Source organism: Natrix helvetica (assembly GCF_964273705.1).
Source record: "Natrix helvetica genome assembly, chromosome: 2".
Lineage (NCBI taxonomy): Eukaryota > Metazoa > Chordata > Lepidosauria > Squamata > Natricidae > Natrix > Natrix helvetica.
Window position 1 is genome coordinate 72,633,310 of NC_138552.1, and position 22,369 is coordinate 72,655,678.

The 22,369-nt window shown below is 39.9% G+C and overlaps 1 protein-coding gene across 1 annotated transcript in view; it reads right to left on the reverse strand.

The window, feature by feature from the left end:
- Window positions 1-543: 543 nt before the first annotated feature.
- TMC1 (transmembrane channel like 1) overlaps window positions 544-22,369 on the reverse strand; it is a gene marked incomplete at its 3' end in the record, with an annotated part of 59,849 nt that continues 38,023 nt past the window's right edge. The window contains exons 12-20 of the mRNA XM_081943833.1: window positions 21,470-21,649; window positions 20,606-20,758; window positions 19,186-19,314; window positions 15,390-15,457; window positions 6,623-6,862; window positions 3,669-3,794; window positions 3,434-3,512; window positions 3,227-3,329; window positions 544-791 (exon numbers count right to left, since the gene is read on the reverse strand). Coding sequence (XP_081799959.1) covers window positions 544-791; window positions 3,227-3,329; window positions 3,434-3,512; window positions 3,669-3,794; window positions 6,623-6,862; window positions 15,390-15,457; window positions 19,186-19,314; window positions 20,606-20,758; window positions 21,470-21,649 — 1,326 coding nt within the window. The remainder of the gene's footprint in view (window positions 792-3,226; window positions 3,330-3,433; window positions 3,513-3,668; window positions 3,795-6,622; window positions 6,863-15,389; window positions 15,458-19,185; window positions 19,315-20,605; window positions 20,759-21,469; window positions 21,650-22,369) is intronic.

A 22,369-nucleotide genomic window follows, 5' to 3' on the forward strand; every position in this document is an offset into this window, starting at 1 on the left:
CTCGGCCAAACCGATCTGAACTGTTAGGAACCCACCTCTGGAAGTGGGTAAAATGAGGGCCCAGATTATTGGGGGCAATATGCTGGCTCTCTAAACCGCTTAGAAAGGGCTGTAAAAGCACTGGGAATGGGTAATAACTCTAAGTGCTATTGCTATTGTGTTCCCAATATGCATTTGGTCCCCATTCTGGCTGGGGACTTCTAGGAATGGAAATCCATCTTACAGTTGCCACATCTGAAAAACACCTGCTTAAATACCGGTTGCTGAGAAACAGCAGTAGGTGGACATTACCGCTCTCCAAAACAGGCTTGGGAGCTTCCCAAATTCATCCAGACTGTTTTCTTGAAAAGCTGGACTAGATCTCTGGCTTGATCCAGCGGGTTTCTTCTGATACATTCTACGATGCTTCATTTAGCAATCTTAGCTGTGTCACCTCAGATATTCCTTCTGGTTCTTCCTGATGATTAATACTGGATGATTACTCTTACTCACTTTTGAACTGCAGCATTGCATATATCGAAACATATTGCTGGAAAGTTTTTCTTATTGGTAATTTTGAGGTGATCTTGGCATCCTTGGCTGAAAGGTTCCACCGGGTGGAATTCCAGAGTGGCCATTCATGCCTTTGCCTCGATGTTCTGGTGCTTGTGTCACTGCTATGTGGGGAGGAGGTGTGGGTCCACCCCCTCGTCCTTTGCAGGGAGGGGAAAGGTTTCCATTGGCCACACCAGATCTTTCTTCCTGCTCTTGAGGTGATTTCTTCTTAGACTCCTTCTCTGCTTTGTTTTTATCTGAAAGGGTTTGGGGAAGAGAATTGCTGATTTTTAAAAACCCAGAATAGGAATGTGAATTCCTAACTGAAGCTGTCCCTAAATTCTCTTGTGGTTTCTTGTGGCATAAGTTAATGAGGACCAGAATCCACACCAGCTTAAACCACAAGTGCAGAATCTGTTTTGCCCTTTTAGTGTCATATCATAGACACCTTAAGGTCAGAACAAAAAGTAAATATAATTAAAATGAAATTAATTAAATATATGAAACACAATTGTCCATTTCATGTGTACTGCATAAATTTGTGCCCTGTACTTAACAATATATTTTATACAAACACACACACACACACACACACACACACACACACACACACACACATGCTGGTCTTGTTGTATTCGGGTCTTTTCCCATGTAAGATTGAGATTGTCTTGGCAAAGTTTCGGCGAGGTCCCACTCACTATCTTCAGGCTGGGTTTTGGGCTTAAACAACAAGACCAGCATACCTACACCCGTGAAAATCTACGAAAACACATGTGTGTGTGTGTGTGTGTGTGTGTGTGTGTGTGTGTATGTATATATGTATGTATGTGTATATATATATATATATATATATATATATATATATATATATATATATATATATATATATATATATATATATATATACACACACATACACATGCACACACATGCACACACACACACACGTATGTATGTATGTATGTATGTATGTGTTTGTTTGTGTTACACCCCTGGTATGCCCAAATATGGGAGGAAGCTCACTACTCCCTCTTTCTGTCCTTCAGCTCATTACAGAAGACCATATTTTTTTATTTTTAATGTTGCCTTTTTATATTTGTGTTGTATATATATAATTTATTAAATGTATATGCTACCTCAAGTCAGTGAGATGGGGGGGCAGCATTTAATGGAATGGAATGGAGTGGAGTGGAGTGGAGTAGAGTAGAACAGAACAGAACAGAACAGAACAGAACAGAACAGAATAGAACAATTGGTTGTGAGTTTTGGCATGGCTCCAGAAGGCAAGATTTGAGGAGAGGTACAGTTTGGGTGTCTATGCCCTACTCTCCTATTTACTTTTGTATTTTGTATCTTATTTTATCTTATAACTCAATACAAATGTTAAACCAAGAAGAAAACCATTAACTCTTTCCCCCAAATCTGAGGCAGATTAAAAGAAATTGGACCTCAATATCCAAATGTCAAGGACAACGTAGGATCCCATGATCCTGCATGGATCTCATGCAGCCACCTATAGCAGTCCTTTACACACAGGTTAATAAAGGATTACTCTGTTTGAACAGTTCAAAAGCTCTACTATCGTTCCAAATTCCACAGATGCAGAGAAGGCAGGCATTCAACAGGATCTTTCCTCATCAGGTGTTGAACTGTAGATGCAGAAAGGTCAGGGCTGGCCCTGCTATTAGATACAGTGATCCCATCACCTCAGGCAGCAGCTGAAAAGAGCATAGGCAGCAGCAAAATGTAGAAGTGGAAGTTACATGCTACACAGCTTGTCCTGGATCTCCTAAGCCAGTCTGAGGTAAAGTAGGGGATGCGGTCACACTTTCAGTGTCCAAAGTTTCAGATGCCAATTCCCTCAGCTTTTGTCTAAGGAATTGTCTTGACAAAGTTTTTGTCTAGAACAGGGGTGTCAAACTCAAGTCCTGCAGGCCGGAACCGGGCCATGGGTTGTTTTAGATCTGGCCCATGGGGCTGCCCTGCAAACAGCAATGGACTGGCCTGCAGTGCCTCTGCCAGTAGCCCTCTCGAGCTCCATTTTCTCTGGCAGAGCGCTAGCAAAACAAAAACTAAAAGCAAAATGAAACAAAAGGAGAAATGCTTCCCTTTTTGCATTTGAGCATCCAAGGACGGACAGGAAAGGAGAAAGGGAAAGAGGAAAGACAAAGAAAAAGAAGGGAAGATGGGAAAAGAGCAAGGAAGGAAAAAGAAGGAAAGAGGTGAAGGAAGAAGTAAGGAGAATGAAGAGGAAAGATAAAGAAGAGGAGGAAGAAGGAAGGAAGGAAGGAAGGAAGGAAGGAAGGAAGGAAGGAAGGAAGGAAGGAAGGAAGGAAGGAAAAAGATTATCATGAGAGGGAGGGAAGGTCTGAGAGAAGTCCTGCCTTAGCACTTGGCCACCACAGGTGCTCCCGACACAAGTGATGTCGAACTGGCCACACCCAGCCTGGCCATGCCCACCCCAGCCCCCCGGAGGTCAAACACAACCCTGATGCAGCCCTCAATGAAATCGAGTTTGACACTCCTGGTCTAGAATGATGTTGCTACCCTTACAGGTTGGCTTCTGGAGTTTCTGCTTTGGGGCAAGATGGACCAATGGGAAATAATGATAAGGAAGGAATCATTCCACAGAAAAGTTCTCAGAATAAGGGCAGGGACTCTAGAATAGAACAGATTTCAAAGTGTTCCTCACCTTGTGCTCCCTTGGGATTGTTCTGAGTCTCAACAGAGACTTCTTCATTGTCCTGTGGTTGCTGAGCTTTTTGCTTGTTCCTCCTTTTGTTTTCTTCAGCTTGCTGGGAAAGAAGAGTAAAAAGGAAGATCTCATAGTTAAATCATAGACAGAATCTCTGTCTAATGAACAAAAGGAAAATCAGCCCCGTGTCTTCGACCTTCTTACATTTTGCAATTTCTTCTTGAGTTCCAAATTCATAGCCTGATATCCTTTCGATGTAGCATTGAGATAGTAGATGCTCAGCCTAAAGTGGGGAAAGCATATATTTGATGACAGTCAATGACAATGACAATGACACTGATATAACAACCATCTTCATGTTGAAAAGATAAAGTTTAATGACTTACAAAAGGAAGGGAGAGAATAAACATTCTGACAGGAGAAAAAAAGTTGTACCTACACCATCAGAAGAATGAAAGGTAGGATCACACCAGGGTTGGAGACCAGACTGAAAACCTTCTGAAACCAGGAAGGGAAATCATGCTCCAGAGTTTCTCTGATGACTTCAAACATTCTGGTTTTCCCACTATTAACAGAAATAATACAGAGAGATGTAAATAAAAACCAGATGAAGACTGTTTGACTTCAAATTAATACCAAATAAAAAGAATAATAATTTATTATTATAATAATAGCAATAGCTCTTTGACTTATATACCGCTTTACGGTGCTTTACAGCCCTCTCTAAGCTGTTTACAGAGTCAGCATATTGCCCTCAACAATCTGGGTCCTCATTTTACCCACCTCGGAAGGATGGAAGGCTGAGTCAACCTTGAACCTGGGGAGATTCGAACTGCCAAATTGCAGGCAGCCAGCAGGCAGCAGAACTAGCCTGCAGTACTGCACTCTAACCACTGTGCCACCCGGAACTCGAAAATATTATTACATCATTCTGGATAGTTGTTGGATACCAGAGTGTGTTAAGGAAGAATCCTGTCATGGAGACTTTCTTCTTCCATAGGAATTTGTTGAAAGGAGATAATCGTTTTAGCACAAATTTGGCAAGAAAAAGAGCATTTTAGCTGTTACTAGTTTGTATGAATCTTAGATTTCAAATTTCAAAGAAATTTGTGGAAACTGTAGTCTTTGTTTGAAAGAGTTCCAGTTATGAACAATCCATAATTTTAGGAAGCAAACTATTCATTATTTAATAGTTCTCGTGGTCAAAATAATTGCTCCACATAGGTCTGTAATGGCGAACCTATGGCAGGCGTGCCAGAAGTGGTACATGGAGCCATGTCGCTTGGCACATGCTGTGTCACCCGTTCTTCTTCCGGGTTTCTGGCATGCAGGTGCTCATGACAATCAGCTGGCCTTCGTGCGTGTGGTAGTGCTGGAAACAGGAAGACCAGATCTTCTGTTTTCTGGCATGTGCATGTGCGCTGGCCAGCTGATTGTCGGACATGCATGCATGCCAGTAACCGGAAGAATAGCTGACCAATGTGCATGCACGTGCCGGAAACCAGAAGTTCATTTTCCGGCACACACATGCCCCCTGGGCAGCTTCTCTTCTGGATTGTGTCCCAGACTAGTGCATGTGTGCATGTGCTCCCTTTTTGGCACTCAGTGCCGAAAAGGTTTGCCATCACTGATATAGGTGAAAAGTGGGACAGTACAGTGGGACTGCCCACAGCCTGGAGTTTGATCCTGACAGGGCTCAAAGTTGACAGCCTCCCAGCCTTCCAAGGTCAGTAAAAGGAGGACCCACACTATTGGGAGCAATATGCTGACACTCAGGAAGTGCTATAAAGCACAATGAAGCAGTATATGTGCTACTGCTGTTATTTTCGGTTTGGATTTCTCTCTGTAGAGCTCCCGTCTATTGATCACTGTCTCCTAGAGCTAGGAAACAGGCAGTGGCAAATCACTTCTAAAATCTTGCCAAAGAAATCCCTTTAGGGGTTTAGCCAGACAGTTTCCAGGAATCAACACTGACTCAAAAATGTGTGCCCATAGACACACTTTCCCACACATGACTATGAAAAGTGCATGGAACATTTCTGCAGATCACCAGTGATACCAGAGCTCAGAAAAGTATTACAAATTCTTACAGCTAGGACCACCAGCCTTCAAACATTGTCAAAATTCTTACATAGAGCTTACAAAATTCTTACATCTGCCCTTTTGAAGAGGTTCATATTTCTAAAGGCAGGGACTTCTAACTCTCTGAGACTGAACAACGATATCAACATTTATTTTCTCCTGTCAATTTTAAGATAGATACTATAATCTGTTTTCTCAAGTTAAATCTTTTCTATGTCTTCTAAAACTGAGGAAAAAGCTTATGAGTCTGTATTGTGTAATCACATATTACACTGAAAATTTACATAAGAAAAAGCCACAGTGACCTCTGGGGTCAGCTTGACAAATCTTTCCCCTCCTGTAATGATTTGTTTTCTGTACCTTGTTAAAACCAATTATACAAAGTATTATTAATAATAATTTTAAAAAGGCTACACTAGCAAGTTAACCAATACTTGGAGCCTGAATACAACTGCTGTGTAATTGAAACCAGTGGTGGGATTTAAATAATTTAACAACCAGTTGTCTGCCCTGATGACCAGCTGGGTAGGTGTGGTTCGGTAGTCATGTGACTGGGTGGGCGTGACCAACTCAATGTCACTCACGTCGATGAGTGCTTTGCCTTAGCTGTTACAATGTAATAAGGGTTAACTGGAGAGGCAGTTTCTGTAAGCAGGGCAATAAAGATTAGGTTAGAAACAAAAAAAAAATCAAAATGAGATTTCTTCCAAGTTCTCCGAACTGTTTAGAAACTTAACAACCGGTATTCCCGAAAAGGTGTGAACTGGCTGAATCCCACCACTGTCCAAGATTCTTTCAAAGTGTTTAGAAATCCTTCAATTGCCATTGTGATCAACAACCAGAAACCCTCCACTTTTTAAAACTAGTTATAATTTTAAGAAAATTATATGCGCTCTCATAAAAACTATGAAACATGGACATAGAGACTCACAAACACTCCAAAGTCAAATCTAGCAAAATATCCTAACTACAATATGCTCTCTACTACCTCTGATTTTTGTTTGTTGGCTTGTAGGTGTCCTTTCCAACAAATAAATTTATTTTATATTGTAAGCATGATATCCCCTTGAGGCTAGTAAGCATCAAGAGAAATTTTACTGAGCATGTAGGCACCCATAAATTTTCTGTTGAAAATCAAAGGTAACATGGTAACTCAGACACGTAGGTTACCAAGTTCAATGCACTTTACTCCTGGATTCTAATAATGTAATAAGAACTATTCATCTTCTAGGAATCTACCCAATATTATTAGTTATCTATTGATTGGTCCTACATCAGTTAATGAAGAAAAGGATACTCGAAGCAATAGACCTGAATGGACCACAGTCAAATGATGGTGGGATGGATACAATGGTATAGACAACGGGCAGAGTCGAGAGGAATAGAATGAACAAGAGCATCGCCATGTAGAAGTTGTTGGATCTTGAAGCTTTGAAGACTCTTTCATGGGGAACATTGCAGCACATCACAGCCCAACACTGAAGGTACATAGACGTATGGAGGCGGAGAACATTGATAGCAGGAAGACATGGTGCATAAAAAGAACCCATCCTAAAAACAATAAGGGCAACCAAAAGATTACATGCTGGTCACAAATGAGCTTTTGTGACCTTTGATCCCTTTCTCTCCTTACTGACTTGCTTACAAAACTTACAAGTGTGATTCTTTCTTTTTTCTGGATCACATGTACTTGACCCACCAGAGCGGGGAAGCAGAGAATGCTACACGTCTCATCTCCTAAGAAGGTACATCTAAGAGGACCAAGAAGAAGGGTCTTCTCTGTGGTGGCTCTCTCCCTATGGAACATCATCTCTACAGAGAAAAGATTGACACCCTCCCACCCCCTCTCTCTCTCACCCACACACACAATTCGGACACTCTATTGCAAGGCCCTGAATATCTGGTTTTGCCAACAGACCTGGAGAACCCAGAGTGGGATGGATCGGCTTATTTGATTGACTGATTGTTCCTTCCAGGGAAGGGGATTAGTGCTTTTTATTGTTTTTAATATTGGGGTGTTTTTTTTTAATCTTTGTAAGCTGCTCAGAATCACTGAAAATGAGTTGGGGATCCATATAAATTTTCTTAATAAAAAATTTAAAAATAATCTTCAACATAGTCTACTAATCTATCTTATTTTATTTGCCCTGAGATGCTTCGCACAGATGCTGTTTCCAACGTTGTGATATAAAGTTATTGATTAATACACTCTATACTTATTATCTCACATGTAAGATCATGTTTTTATTCTAAATTCAGTTAACTGAGATGAAATCCTTTTATTATTTTCTAAGATATTTTAGATTTTGTGATTGAAATAAATGAATGGAAGGTTCAAGCAAATAAATAGAAAACTGTGTTGATGAAACTGGCCATGCCAGCTTTTTGTTAAACAATGACATTTTTAAATTGCTTTCACAGGCCACTATCCATTCCTGAAAATGGAGATTTCCAAGAATCGTACCAATCAATAGTGTGGACAAGTTAATAGGAGTTGTTCATTTTCAGAAGGGGTAAAGACCTGAAGCTTCATTTCAAAATATCTTGGAATTGTTTCTCTTGGCAACCCACTAAATCGGGAGAAAAAGAATACGGGAGGAAAATAAAGGAAAGGAAGATAAGAGGAAGAAGAGGGGAGAGATGTAAGTTTTAAAAACTGGCCAAAGAAAATAAGAAAAAGAAGTAATGGGCCAGAAAACTTTCAGCTCTGACTGGTCTACTTGTAGCTTCTGCATAGGAGAAGAAAATTAAAATAAAAACCTAGGGTTTCAATGCATATCTGCCATCTGGACCCCCAGTCGTAGCCTTTGAGAATAGCCCCCTCCTTTCTCATTAAGTATCATTATGTAACACCTGGCTGAAATTAGAAATGAATATGGTCTCTGATAAAAATAGAAAGGTGTAACAAGAGCAATACATTCCACTTTTATTTATGGCAGCTGACACAGAGAACCAGCAATGTTGCTTGAGAAGGCACATATTTCAGTCAATCGTTATAGGTAGCACATTGATATTTGTAACATGGTGAGATTAAACGAAGTGGTGTTTGCTCCTTTTCTCTCCTATGTCATGTGGTAATAAAATTGTGCAAAGTAGACTGAGATCTGGCAGAACTGAAATACCATTCCTCCACAAAAGATGTATGATGAGGAAGGACACTAGACACTAGATTTTGACATAATTTTTGAGGGGGTCCTTGGTGCTCTCTGAACTTGGTTTACCTGACCGTGGCCCTGATGATGTTACTTAGTTTGGTACAGTGGTATGATTCAATTTTTTTTACTATCGGTTCTGTGGGCGTGGCTTGGTGGGTGTGGCATGGTTTGGTGGGCATGGTAGGGGAAGGATACTATAACATCTCCATTCCCTCCCCACTCCAGGGGAAGGATACTGCAAAATTTCCATTCCCTCCTGATCAGAAGGGACTTGGGAGGCAGAGAATAGATGGGGCGGGGCCAGCCAGAGGTAGTATTTACTGGTTCTCCAAACTACTCAAAGTTTCTGCTACCAGTTTGCCAGAACTGGTCAGAACCTCTGGATACCATCTCAAGTTTGGTAATGAAACAAGTGCAAGGAAACAACCAATCTCAGAGAGCGCTAAAAGGGGAGACAATAATATACCTCACTACTTCTTTCTAAATGCATTGTCTGAACAGCATATAGGTGAAGTGTCTCAATGGATTCACAACAGCATCAATGCTCATTGCAATTTAAGAAGGTCTGTGCTGAATTGGTCTAGATGTGATTGATGGGATTGCTAATTCTGGCTGACTTATTACAATATTAGCATATAATTGTTCAGTTGCTCAGGGAATTTAGCAGTTCACCATCCAGCTTCTCTGGGGGGATATGAACATTCTGAGTTTAAGTGAGGTTAAAGCAAGCCAAGCAAGCCCGAATCCTAAGGCACATGCTGCCCTTAGTTTAACTTCGTAGAGGCTGTTTTTGGAAGATCTTTGGATGTGAGCAATTCAGGCCTCTAACAAGACTGGCTGCAGGAGGAGAAAGAAAAGAGGATGTCAGAATGTGAGAAAAAGGGGTGGCCAGATATATGAAAGGATCGGGAAAAAAGGTAATTGTATTTATAGGTAGTCCTCGACTTACAACCATTCATTTAGTAACTGTTCAAAGTTACTTAACATCTGTTTTTCAAACATATGACCATTGCAGCATCTCCGTGGTCATGTGATCAAAATTCACTGACAAGCAAAGTCAATGCAGAAGCCAGTTCACTTAACAACCATGTTATTAACAACTGCAGTGATTCACTTAACAACTGAACCAAGAAAAGTTGTAAAAAGGAGTTATAAAAGTTGTAAAATGGAGCAAAACTCACTTAACAACTATCTTGCTTAATGTTGGGCTCAATTGTGGGCATAGGTTGAGGACTACCTGTAACCATAATGGTGAACCTATGGCATGCCTGCCCGAAGTGGCATGCAGAGCCATGTCAGCTGGCACATGCAGCGTCGCTCAATCATCTTCCGGGTTTCTGGCACGCATGCGGGTATGACGATCAGCTGTTTTTTCACATGCGGCAGTGCCAGAAACTGGAAGAGCTGGTCTTCCATTTTCCATTGTGCATGAGCACCATCCAGCTGAGCATCGCATGTGCATGCATGTCAGTAACCAGAAGTCAAGCTGTGCAGTGCGCGTGCGCATGCTAGGAACCAGACGTTCATTTCCTGGAACAGCATACCCACTAGGCAGCTTCTCTTCCCTGACATGCACGTGTCCTTCCTTTTCAGACTTAGTGGCAAAAAGGTTCGCCATCACTGACCTATAATATATTTGCTAATTGTTTTAGACATGCTTATCATTAGCATGTGGCATGCCCACAATAAATCAGCCTGGAAGAATAAATATTACCCAGAAGGCATGTGGACTAATAGCTGCCATCCAATCAATATGCCAAAGTATCAGCCCTACTCAGTCCTGTGAAAGCTCTCCTAGGATGCCATGTCTACTTGCCAGGAAGGAGAGGGATGAAAATCCAAGCTCAGTTTCCTTTCTTATATCTTTTGCCAATCTTTACACAACTTGATGAGTGACATCCTTCAGAGGAGATGGTCCCTTTTCCTTTGAGGTTCTCCCTGAAATAACAGAGTCTACTAACGTTCTAGTGAAGTCTGTCTGGACAAAAGAGACTTTGTGTTATAGCCAATCCCTTTCACTGTGTAAAGGAGCAAAGGGAGAGAAGATCTGCCAATAGAAGAGAATATTTGTAGCTCGGAATTAACTGTAGGGTCCTTGGAGCTCTTCGGATTTGGTGGTTTATTTGCAGAACATTTCATGACCCAAATAGGGCATATCATCAATGTTAGAAGAGAGTTCTGTTTGCTCTCTTTTTATACACTAATACAGTGGCGGCTAATGTTTTCGACACTGAATGCCGAAACTGGAACTTGCGTGTGTGTGCGCCAGAGCACCGGGATCTGGAAGAGAGCAGCTGGCCAGTGCGCATGCATGCGGCGGCCAGATGCTCTTCTGGGTTTCCATGCCCACTGGTCCGGCACGCATGCATGCTATCTTCTGGGTTCTGACATGTGCATGTGTGCCAGACAGCTGGTCTTAGAAGATGCGCACGCCGGAACTCAGAAAAGAACAGCTGGCCAATATGCATATGCACAGGACCAGCTGCCCGGCACACATGCGCATGACAGAACCCGGAAGAGCAGCTGGTGATGGCATGTGTGCCCACAGAGAGGGCTCTGTGTGCCACCTCTGGCACACGTGCCATGGGTTCTCCATCATGGTACTAGTGGCTTGCCCTGTAAGAGGGGGGGAGTGTTCTGGAGATTCTTGATATATACTTCTTGATAAACAACAGAGTAGCTGTTCTACTCATTTCCATTTCCATTCAACTGAAACAAAAGGAAAAGAATCGTGTTGGTGAAATGACCCTGTAAAATCTAGTTCAGTGGTTCTTAACTTGGGCAATATTGTCCCCCCAGGGGGCAATTTTTTTTCAGGGAGGGGGATGGAACAAAAAGAGGCGATGTAGGGGTGAAGGAACAGAAGGGGGGTGATATGGGGGAAATGGAGCAAGAAGCTTTGGGGACACTTTTGAGACTTTTTTCGTACAGTGAACCGCTGTATATCTGTCATACAAAAACATCAGATCGCTCGCTATTAGTGAATTGAACTGTGTTTGAAAATGTTCCTCCAGCTAGCTTCAGTACAGAACGCCGTACATATGTGAATACAGATCGCTCATCTTCATGCACGTTGCGCAGCAGCCTCTATCACTCTACCCATACAGTGGTGTACCATTGGCCAGAATGGGCAGTGATGGAGGGGTGAGCGCTTCTTTTGAAACATTGCATGCTGAGTGGCTGTCCCCTGTGATGTCAGCTGTAATGTCAACGTAACTGTTGAAACTAGGTTTATCGATGTCCACATGTGTTTTATAGTGTTCCAGTGCAGTCGAAAATTTAATTTGCAATTAGTGCCTTTCATTTCAAAGACCTCTCAACATGGCCGAGAAGAGGAAGTGTTGCCAATATTCAACGGAATACCTAAAATTGGGGTTCATTCCATCTCCTTCCGATGTACAGCTTCCGTTTTGTCTTCTTTGTGAGAAAACATTTTCAAATGAAGCGATGAAGCCTTCCCAACTGAAAGACCATTTGGTAAGAATTCATTCAGATAAAGCCAACAAACCGATATCGTTTTTCCAATCCTTAAAGGCCAAGTTTGAGGGTCATAGTACCGTTGAGAACTTATTTGGAAAATCGTCACTCAACACCAAGAAGGGGCTCATTTGTTCCTATGAAGTATCTTTGTTGATAGCAAAATGTGGCAAACCTCACACTGAGAAACGCTGATCTTACCAGCAGTGAAACAGATTGTTGCCGCCATATTGGGGCCCAGCGCAAGCACTTTCACGCAATTGATTCCTTTGAGCAATGATACCGTATCAAAAAGAATTGAAATGGCTGCTGAAGTGGAAGAAAGGCTTAATGACACCTTGAAAAGTACAGAACAGAATTCGAGGTGCAGATTGATGAGTCAACGTTTCGTAAAAATGAAGCCTTCTAATTGGCTTATGTCCGTTTCATCAACGGAAATGAAGAGATCGGGGAAGAACTGCTATTTGCTCGAAATTTAGCCACCGACACAAAAGGTTCTTCGATATTTAAAAAGGTTGAAGAGTTTTTTTATGAGAAAAACTTTCCTTTGACAAACTTCGTGGCATGTGCAACCAACGGAACTGCACCCATGGTTGGACAATATCGCAGATTTCAAGCTCATCTAAAATCAGTTGTACCTGGAGGTATGACTGTCTATTGCGTCGTTCATAGACAGCATCTTGTCTCAAAAAATTTGAGTGGCCATTTGCATGAGTCTATACGTTACGTCATTAACGGTGTGCATAAAATTAAGTCGAATGCCTTGAACAATCGACTTTTTCACAAGCTTTGTGAAGAAAATGACGAGGAGTTTGAATGTCTCCTTTTGCACATCGAAGTAAGGTGGCTTTCAAAAGGAAAGTGTTTGCGGCGATTCCACGAACGTTTTGACACAGTTGTCGAATTTCTTGAATCCATTGATCCAAGTCTAAGCAGTTCTCTTAAACTTCGACGTCTGGATGTAGCTTATCTCACTGATGTTTTTGACAAGCTGAATGAAGTGAACGTAAAGCTGCAAGGAGATGAAATCAATTTTCTTAAGCTCAAAGGAGTAATCTGTCATTTATTTCCAAATTGGACCTCCTTGCAAGCAATATGAGTTGCCAGGAGCTGTATCAGTTCCCAAGCCTTGGTATGAATGTCAACTCCAGGCAGAAGATTTGGACGTTTTTTGCTGCCACTTGAAGCAACTAAAAGAAGATATGGAAACCAGATTCTATGATCTAATAAATATGGAAGTGCCCACTTGGGTGCTAAATCCTTTCACAGAAGACTTTGCACAACTTTATCCCAAACTGCAAGAGCCACTGACAGATCTGAAATACGACTGTGAAGCCCAATCACATTTTCAGAGTTACGGCTGCGAAGCTTTTTGGGTGAAAATTAGGAACACTTACCAATATTGTGGGAAGAAGTTAAGTTGCTTCTTTTAGCCTTTTCTTCCACTTACTTAGTGGAGAGGGGCTTCAGCACCGTCCAACAGATCCTTTCTAAGTCAAGGAACATGTTGAAGATCACTGAGGGTGGCGATTTAAGAATGAGATTAACAAAAATGGTTCCAGACATCAAGAAATTGGCATCAGCTCACCAAGTACAAGGCAGCCATTGATGTTCTTTTTTTGCTTTTTGTGTACATACATTTTCTTCGTTAATAATTGTCTCAGCTCATATTGTTGTATTTGCTTGCATTGGATTTCACGTTCCAGTTTGAGTTTTCAGCTTCGTTTTCGAATTCTTGCTGTGCTCTGTAAAACATTTTGTGTGTCTCTTTGTATTGTACTTTTTTAGCATGCATTCCAGTTCGATATGTTTTCTCGGTTTTATGGTTCCAATTTTTTTTCTTGTGCTCTTTCTGTAAACTTTTTTTTGTGTGTGTATGTATGTATGTATGTATGTATGTATGTATGTATGTACGTATGTGTGTGTGTATGTATGTATATATATTTTCTTCAGTTTAAGGCATTAAATTTGTCACTCTGATTTTTGTTGCTTTCCTTCTGTAAAATTTTTGTGTCTTTTTAACCCTTTTTACAGTGTGCATGAATATATATTTTCCTCGAATCTTAATTTAGTTTCAGAGTTTTCATCTTGAAATTCTTAGTTCCTGCATTGCGGTTTGTTCTTATACTCTTTTAATATTTCTTTTTGCGTCTTAAAATTCACTTGTAATTAAATCATTAAATGTTACTGGGTTTTTTTTTGGGCATTTCATTTTCTTGCAATTGAATATTATTTTCAGTGGTCATTGCATTTAAGTGTCCTGAATAAATAAGATAATAATGAAATACATGTATCACGGAGTTTGGGAGTAAAGTGATGGGTGGCATCAGAATTTTTCACGCAGTTGAGATATGGGAAAAAGACTTGAAATAAATTATTTGCATCAATATGTCCTGATGACAATTTTAAAGAAAACAAAAAATGTGTTTGCATAAATTGAAGAAATATTTCCCTGTGTCGTGATTGAGAGGTTATGTTGGGAGAGGGGGGCGATGATAACTTCCTCAATGGCTCAAGGGGGTGATTCTTTCAAAAAGGTTAAGAACCACTGATCTAGAGCAAAGAATAGGTAGAGTAACCACAACCTGACAATCTGGAAGTGTTAGCGAAACCTCAGAGTTCTTGTCACTCAGCAGGCCTCAAAATTCTGGTCATTGGGCTCCTTCTCATGGTGGTTGCTATGGTGGACTTTGAAGTCTGGGAATCATCTTGAAAAATGATGCAATTATATCACATCATTGTATCTATTGAGTTCCTAAGGTTTTACCCTCAAGGACCGAGCAAATGTCAGCAACAGCACTGATTATAAACTATTTATTAATCATTGCCATGAACATTGCCAGTCACATTCATAAGGCAATGGAAGCACAGAAAAGTAAATCACAGAAGGAAGAAACTCCATTTCTAGAGAAATGCTGTGACCTCTGTGTCAATTCTTTGGAACAGAATTAATGTTCCATTTTCTAACTTCAAGTGGTTAATGAATGAAAACAGTGGTATTAAATTACTTGGAAGGGGGAATGGCTTTTGTTTGAAAGATGCCAACCAATATCTTTCTAACTTCAGAGGCAGAACCAGATCTTGTGCCCAGTTTATACTAGGTTATTTCATCACACCCAGCAGGGAATTTCAGATCCCACAAAAGTCAAATTGGCACCATGAAATGGAGACTCCAAAGCCAGATTAAAATTGTGATTGCGTGCCCAGATCTAGAGACTGAACAAACAATTCACTCTCGTGTTACAATCCTGTTCCCATGTTGTATCCTCTACAACAGGGGTCTCCAACCTTGGCAACTTTAAGATTTGTGGATCCCATAACTCCCTTCAACTCCCATAATTCCTCAGCCAGGAACCACAAGTCTTAAAGTTGCCAAGGTTGGAGACCCCTGCTTTACAAAATCTTTTTTGGGGGGGGGTCTTTTGCATTTCCCAAGTTGCACTGACCAGATCATGCCTTGATTGAAGATCAGACCAAGCACATTTCCACTAATGTCAAATTCTGAATACGAAGGCTAAGAAGAAAGAACAGAAGATTTTTCTTAGATTTGTACAGTAACACCATTTAGGATGGTGTGAAAAACAAAATTATTCCACCACAGTTGTTTCACATTAGGGTTTCCTGGTGCCAACAATTATTGTTGAAAAATAGTTTGTCCCCCGAAGGTAGACATTTTAAAGTCGGATTTTGCATTGTGTTGATAGAACTGTTTAAGTACACAGACTTCTTTAAGGTTCTAGTTTTAAAAAAACTAGAAACACACTATAAATATATTATTCATAGTTTATAGAGAGGCTGTCAAACAAGTCAATCAAATATTACAATTTCAAAACAGTCTTCACCAGGAATGCTTGAAGGATTTGAAGCAGGGGGTGGAGGCAAATGGCAACCATAATAGTACAATGGAGGCTGTCTTTGTGGGCATGTTAGTATTTCAATAGTGTGGTTGTGGCCCTTATCTTTATGATACTTTATGGTCACCTCTATTATTAAATGATGTGGATAGGAAGGTGGGGACATTCCCCCCCCATATCTACCATGCAACAGTGTACAAAATTGAAGGCCGATGCATCTCTTTTCAGTGCATTGTTGTTTCCTAAATTTCACTAAAAACTAGTCATGGCTTCCCTTTTAACCCGCTTTAAGATCAATCCACATGGGACGCGGTGGCTCAGTGGCAAAGACGCTGAGCGTGTCAATCAGAAGGTTGGCAGTTCAGCAGTTCGAATCCCTAGCGCCATGTAATGGAGTGAACTCCTGTTACTTGTCCCAGCTTCTGCGAACCTAGAAGTTCAAAAGCATGTAAAAATGCAAGTAGAGAAATAGGAACCACCTTTGGTGGGAAGCAATGGTGAAATTCAAATATTTTTACTACCAGTTCTGTGAGCATGGCTTGGTGGGTATGGCAGGGGAAGGATACTGCAAAATCCCCATTCCCTCCCCACTCCAGGGCCAACCAGAGGTGATATTTGCCAGTTCTCTGAATTACTCAAAATTTCCACTACCAGTTCTCCAGAACCTGTCAGAACCTGCTGAATTTCACACCTGGTGGGAAGGTAACAGATTTCCATACGCCTTTGGAGTTTAGTGATGCCGGCCACATGACCACGAGGACTTCTTCGGACAGCGCTGGCTCTTTAGCTTTGAAACGGAGATGAGCACCGCCCCCAGGAGTCAGGAACGACTAGCACATATGTGCGAGGGGAACATTTACCCTTAAGATCAATCCATAAGAAGGATATATATATAAGTCCTTCATATATTCAATCCAGAAATGAACTGGATCAATCCAGAACTCATTTAGCATTTCAGGTTTTATTAAAAATGGGTTTGGGCACATAAGAAAAACATGTAAATAATCCTGACTAGTTATCACAATTTTCTAGAAGAGGCTTCTTTATCTTTCAGAAATGCATGATGAAGAAAAAATAAATAGAAAGAAATAATGGCTAAAGCTCCATGTTAGAAACCAGGAAATGGTGACATCTAGTCCTATCTTAGACGTGAAAGTTGCTGGGTAACTTTGTAACAGTCACCTGTCTTACCTCACCTCACCTCACAGCTTTGTTGTTGAGGGAAAAGTAGGAGGAGGGAGGGATATTAAACATGTTTTCCACCCCAAGTTATTTATAAAAATAATAAAGGCAGGATAAAAAAAAATCTTTTTTAAAAAAATCCACAAATTGAGTTTTTTGTCAGCCCACAGTTGAAGTGTTGAAGATATAAAAATCCTTCCACCTGCTATATCTTCTTGTCACCCAGATTTTAAAAACATAGAATCCAAACAAAAATATATCTTTGTTTCTCAACTATGGCAAGTTTAAAATGTATGGACTTTAACTTCCAGAATTCTGCATTCTGACTGGCGAATTTTGGGAACTGACATCCAAACTTACCCAGGACAAACACCTGCCTATATTAAACATAAAATCTTTGCCTACACTCAAATATTTTTTGTTGGTAGATCAGAAAAGCGCATGCTAATCCCTTAAATGCCCTGCCAAAAACTGAGCAAAATGTACCAATGTTACATCTCAAGTAAGGAATTAAGCTGATTATCCTTGATTCATTTGGCATCATTAAAAAGGAAAAGCGGCAATAGTTTTATGCAATATGTATTTCAAAGAGTGAAACGAACATAGTGCCTAACATTTGAAATACAAATTTTAATTTCCAGAAATGGAAAATCCTACCGTTTGCTAGTAACCTGATGATCTAGGAGCCCTTAGAACAGAGGTGTCAAACTCACGTCATCATGTTGTCCTCATGTGACTATTGGGACTCTTTCCCTCTTTGCTAAACCAGGGGTGCGCGTGGCCAGTTTGACACCCCAGCCTTAGGAGAATCCTAGGCAGAACCTAAAATTATGATAAAACCCTGTATTTTCCCCTCATATTAGTTTGTTAGCCTATGATTAAATATATATTCCACCACATGATGGACAACCATTTTCTCCTCTCTTCTTCCTCTTTCTTTTATTCACCTTTTGACTATCTTGCAGGACAAAGCATTCTGCATTGGGGTGTTTGAACATTAATACATTAACAGAAGAGTTATCTCATTATGACAGTGATGGCTAACTTTTAGTCATCATGTGCTGAAACCCACACCCATAATGCAATGCTCGTGCGACACCCCCCCTGAACCCCTGCACCCCTGTGCATGTGGGTGTAACCCCCCCCATATTCCCCCTGCACTTGTGCGCACAACCCCCCATGCCCTGTTTTGAGCCTAGTAGGCTTCCCTGCAGCCTCCTGGGACCAAAAATGGCTGTGGGGGGGGGCATGCTCCCACCCGTCCCCATGCATGCATGTGGGACCCCCCACTCCTCATGCATGCATGGCAGAGACCCCAAAATCAACTGGCTGGAGAGAGACTCGCATGCATGCATGGTGGAGTTGAACTGGGGCTCGCATATCCACAGAGAGGTCTCTGCGTGCCACCTGTGGCATGCGTGCCATAAATTCACCATCATGGCACTATGCCATTCTGAAAGTTTCCAAAGAGATCCTGTTGGTAAGCTCAATGTCAAGGAACTACTCCTACAGTTATATCATCTACTTTCTCTTTATTTACTTATTTGCTCATATGGAAGTCCATTTTTTTCCAGTAATACTATCCAAAGCCAGTTTGGCCTAGCAGTTAAGGCACCAAGCTAGAAACCAGGAGACTGTGAGTTCTAGTCCTTCCTTAGGCATGAAAGCCAATTGGGTTACCTTGGGCCAGTCACTCTCTCTCTCAGCGTAATGCAACCTCACAGGGTTGTTGTTGTGGGGAAAATAGGAGTAGGAAGGTATGTTTGATATGTTCGCCACCTTGAGTTATTTGTAAAATAATAAAGGTGGGATATAAAGAAATAAATAAAAATATTGAGATGAGATTTATATCTCCGTATGCGATTTGAGCTTAAATCCTTTTCTAATAAAAATGTAAGATTGGGGTGGGGGGAGACATTAATACAAATGTTTTGCTTTCTCACATTCTTTCCACCAAAGGAAGTTGGATTTGTTGAGCGTAGGAATGAATCTGGCACTTTTAAGTCAATGGTACAATATAAAACTCTTATCTCAGCCTGTAAGGTATAATAACATTTTTCCTAATGTTCTCATAATAACTCTTTCAGAAGGATTTGTCCTTCACAGCCCCAGCAAAGTTTGTTTTCAGCCACCCAGTCACTTGCTTGCAAGATGAACGGCTATGTAAATTAAATAAATAAAATAAAGTCAAGGTTCCAGTACTTACAAAGCCATATTCCAAGTCCCAACACCAGCAGTGATTGAATACCCTGACAAAAACGGCTTTTAGGAAATCCCCAATTAAAATTGTGATGTAGGTTGTCACAGTGTCAGAGATTGTTAAACGCACAAATTCCTGCAAGGAAAAAATGTTTTCTGTCTTTATTTAGGAAAAGAAGTGAGCATTATTTTTTTTCGCTGGACTGATTTGCTTCTGTCTCCACCCCCCATTTTCTATTTAAGTCAGGGATATCCAACTTTGGCAACTTTAAGATGTGGATTTCAACTCCCAAAATTCACCAGCCAAACATGTGGCCAAGATTGGACATCCTTGATTTAAGTATTCGCTTAAATCTTACACGTATGGATTTGGTTGTTGGTGGCTACAATTTATTTCTTATTTATTTCCTGAGTTTCTACTAAAATTTACATATAGTCATGTAGCACTGCAAGATCAAATTGAATTAATAATACATAAATAAATTAAATAAATACATAAATTAAATAAATACATAAATAAATTAAATAAATAAACAATGCTAAAATTGTTATATGGCCTGGAGTAAGCAGACTCATTCGGAAAAGTTCAGGAATACAGTTTCCTTATGACGCTATACTCTCAAAAAATGGATTCATTTACAGTAGTTTAACCTTCCTAGATACATTAATACGTTGATATGCTCCCCAACTGTAAAATTCAAAGGTGGCTGATAGAGATAACTGAAGAGGAAATAGAATTCAAACCAGAACGATTTCTTTTGGGAATCATAAGCAATAAACATAACAAGGGGATAATCTACTTAATAATACATATTATGGTCTTTGCCCAAAACTGGAAAAACAGGGAAATTCCACAAGAAGAGAAAGTAATTAGGAAAATTCTGATTTGTACTGAAATGGATAAATTGACGTGGGAATTAAATAACAAAAACAAATCAGAATATTATAAGATCTGGGATAAATTTTATCGATGGTTGGAACAAAACAAAAAAGACCCAAAATAAGCAATGACTAAGATTTATAGAATGGTGATTAGAATTATGTATGAAATCATAACAGTGAAAATGTATAAGACAAGAACAAAGCAACATGGATGGAAATATGATATCCTTATATTTGTAAATACTGCATAGACCAATTGTAAATAAGCATGGTGGTTATAATATTTAACTTTATATTCTAGTATGTATGGCAAAGACATTGCCAGGACGGTTACACTGTGTCCAATGTTTTAATGTGTTTAATAAAAAAAACTTCTAAAAAAAAAAGATGTGCTCCCCAATTGTATTTTCCTTCTCTTGCTGTTCAGCACCACCTAAAGTGATTCCACCAGGGACATTATGAAAGAGTTGCGATAGGAACTTGCAACAGCAGAAGCAACTAATGATAAGCAAACAAACATGATTTCAATATGAGACCTGCTTTACCTGACCAACCATGGTTTCCCAACAAGGACCTCTGGGAACATCTGCAGGGTTGACCTGAACAGGGGGAGTTGTGATGTTTTCTGGCAGGGTTCCATTGTACAAACTAGCTAGCCAGATTGTCATGTTCTGTTTTACAATCTTCTCTTCTTCCAGCTAAAAAAAGAAGACCCGTTTTTCCCCTGGATCACAAATTCTATTAATTACTATAATTCAGAGGCAGTGTGGGGGGAAAAAACTGACTATAACATAGAAAGGAGAGGCAATTTGGAGTGATGGTTAAGAATCACATTGTACCTGCTCTGACAAAAAAAAACTAAGTCTGGTGTCTGACCACTGTTTTGAGTTAAACCAGGTATAGATATATTGTTTCGTGGAAATATGGAAACTATAAGCAGTGAAATATTGGGGAAGTGAAATGCAAAATTACATTTCACCTATATCCAGGAAATGACACATACATTACACTGCAGCTGAGAATAATATTTCACAAACAGAGTTCGGTTCCAGAAAGCACATGATAAGGCATCAGAAGACTGCTATTTTTGCTATGATTAAGATCAGCTGTCTAGAAATATAATGTATGTTTAAATTACTTTTATAAATATTTGAATGCAAAAGCAAATATATGCCCCTCAGACAATAAGAATTATTTCCTCTTTAGCTACTCAAAATCTAAGTTATAATATTTCTATTCCACCTCAATTTAGTCTGAATGAGTTGCAATTAAAGCAAATAAGCCTTAACTAACACTCCATTAGTCTCGATGTGACATTAATAAATGTATCTTTCTAACTTCTGAAATTCAAAACATTAGACTGGAACCTCTTTCTAGAAAGCTGAAAATATAAAAAGCAAAATACTTGCCTTGAGATTGATTTCATCCATGAGAGCAATAATGAAGGTGTACAAGTTGCCCAGAAAAAGAGCGAAGATGCGTCCCAGCTGCCACCGTAAAGCGATTCGGGGATGATAATTTTCAAGGCTGCTGATGACATCAAATAAAGTTGGACAAAACATTCCTAGAAGTGACATGACCATATTCACCTGGGGAAGGGGGAATAAAAGTTAAAACATGCGATATAATATTTACATCCTACTTTTGCAGCAATAAATATTGACTTTTTAAAGAATAAAGTATAACAAAAATAGTAACCATATTTATCAGTATTGTTATTTAACCTATTGTCTTCTACGCCTTCTCTTTTCTTCACCATTGAAAGGTGAAACTCCCAAATAGTTTGCCAGAGAATAACAAGGTTCTATTGTAATTTGTAATCAGAGTAAAGCATTAAGAAGTCTACCAGTGCAGATACTAAAAAAAAAGGTTTTTCTTTCTACTATAGAAAGGATGGTAAGACAATGATGGACCCTAAATCATCAGATGAAATAACTTTGGAAAAAAGTACCTATCTGATCTCATCGGATAATCAACTGAATCACTCCATCAAATCTCTTATAGTGATCAGAGAACATCAGGAAGGTAATGAAACTTCTGCCCATAAACTATAACTATGGGGCTGTTACCTTCCAAAAAATAGTATTAAGAAACAGGAGAATAAGTCACCAAATTCTTCTACCCTTGGGTCTATTAGTTCGGATGGTCACATTATGAAAAACACACGTATATGAGAAATTCACAAAGTTCCCACCTGGTTTCTTTGAGTTTACAGGTTTTATACACTGGAGAAGTCATTTCCACACTTGTAACTTATGACACCTTCATAGTATTACCCACCTGTCTTTAAAGCCTGTCTGTAGCATTGC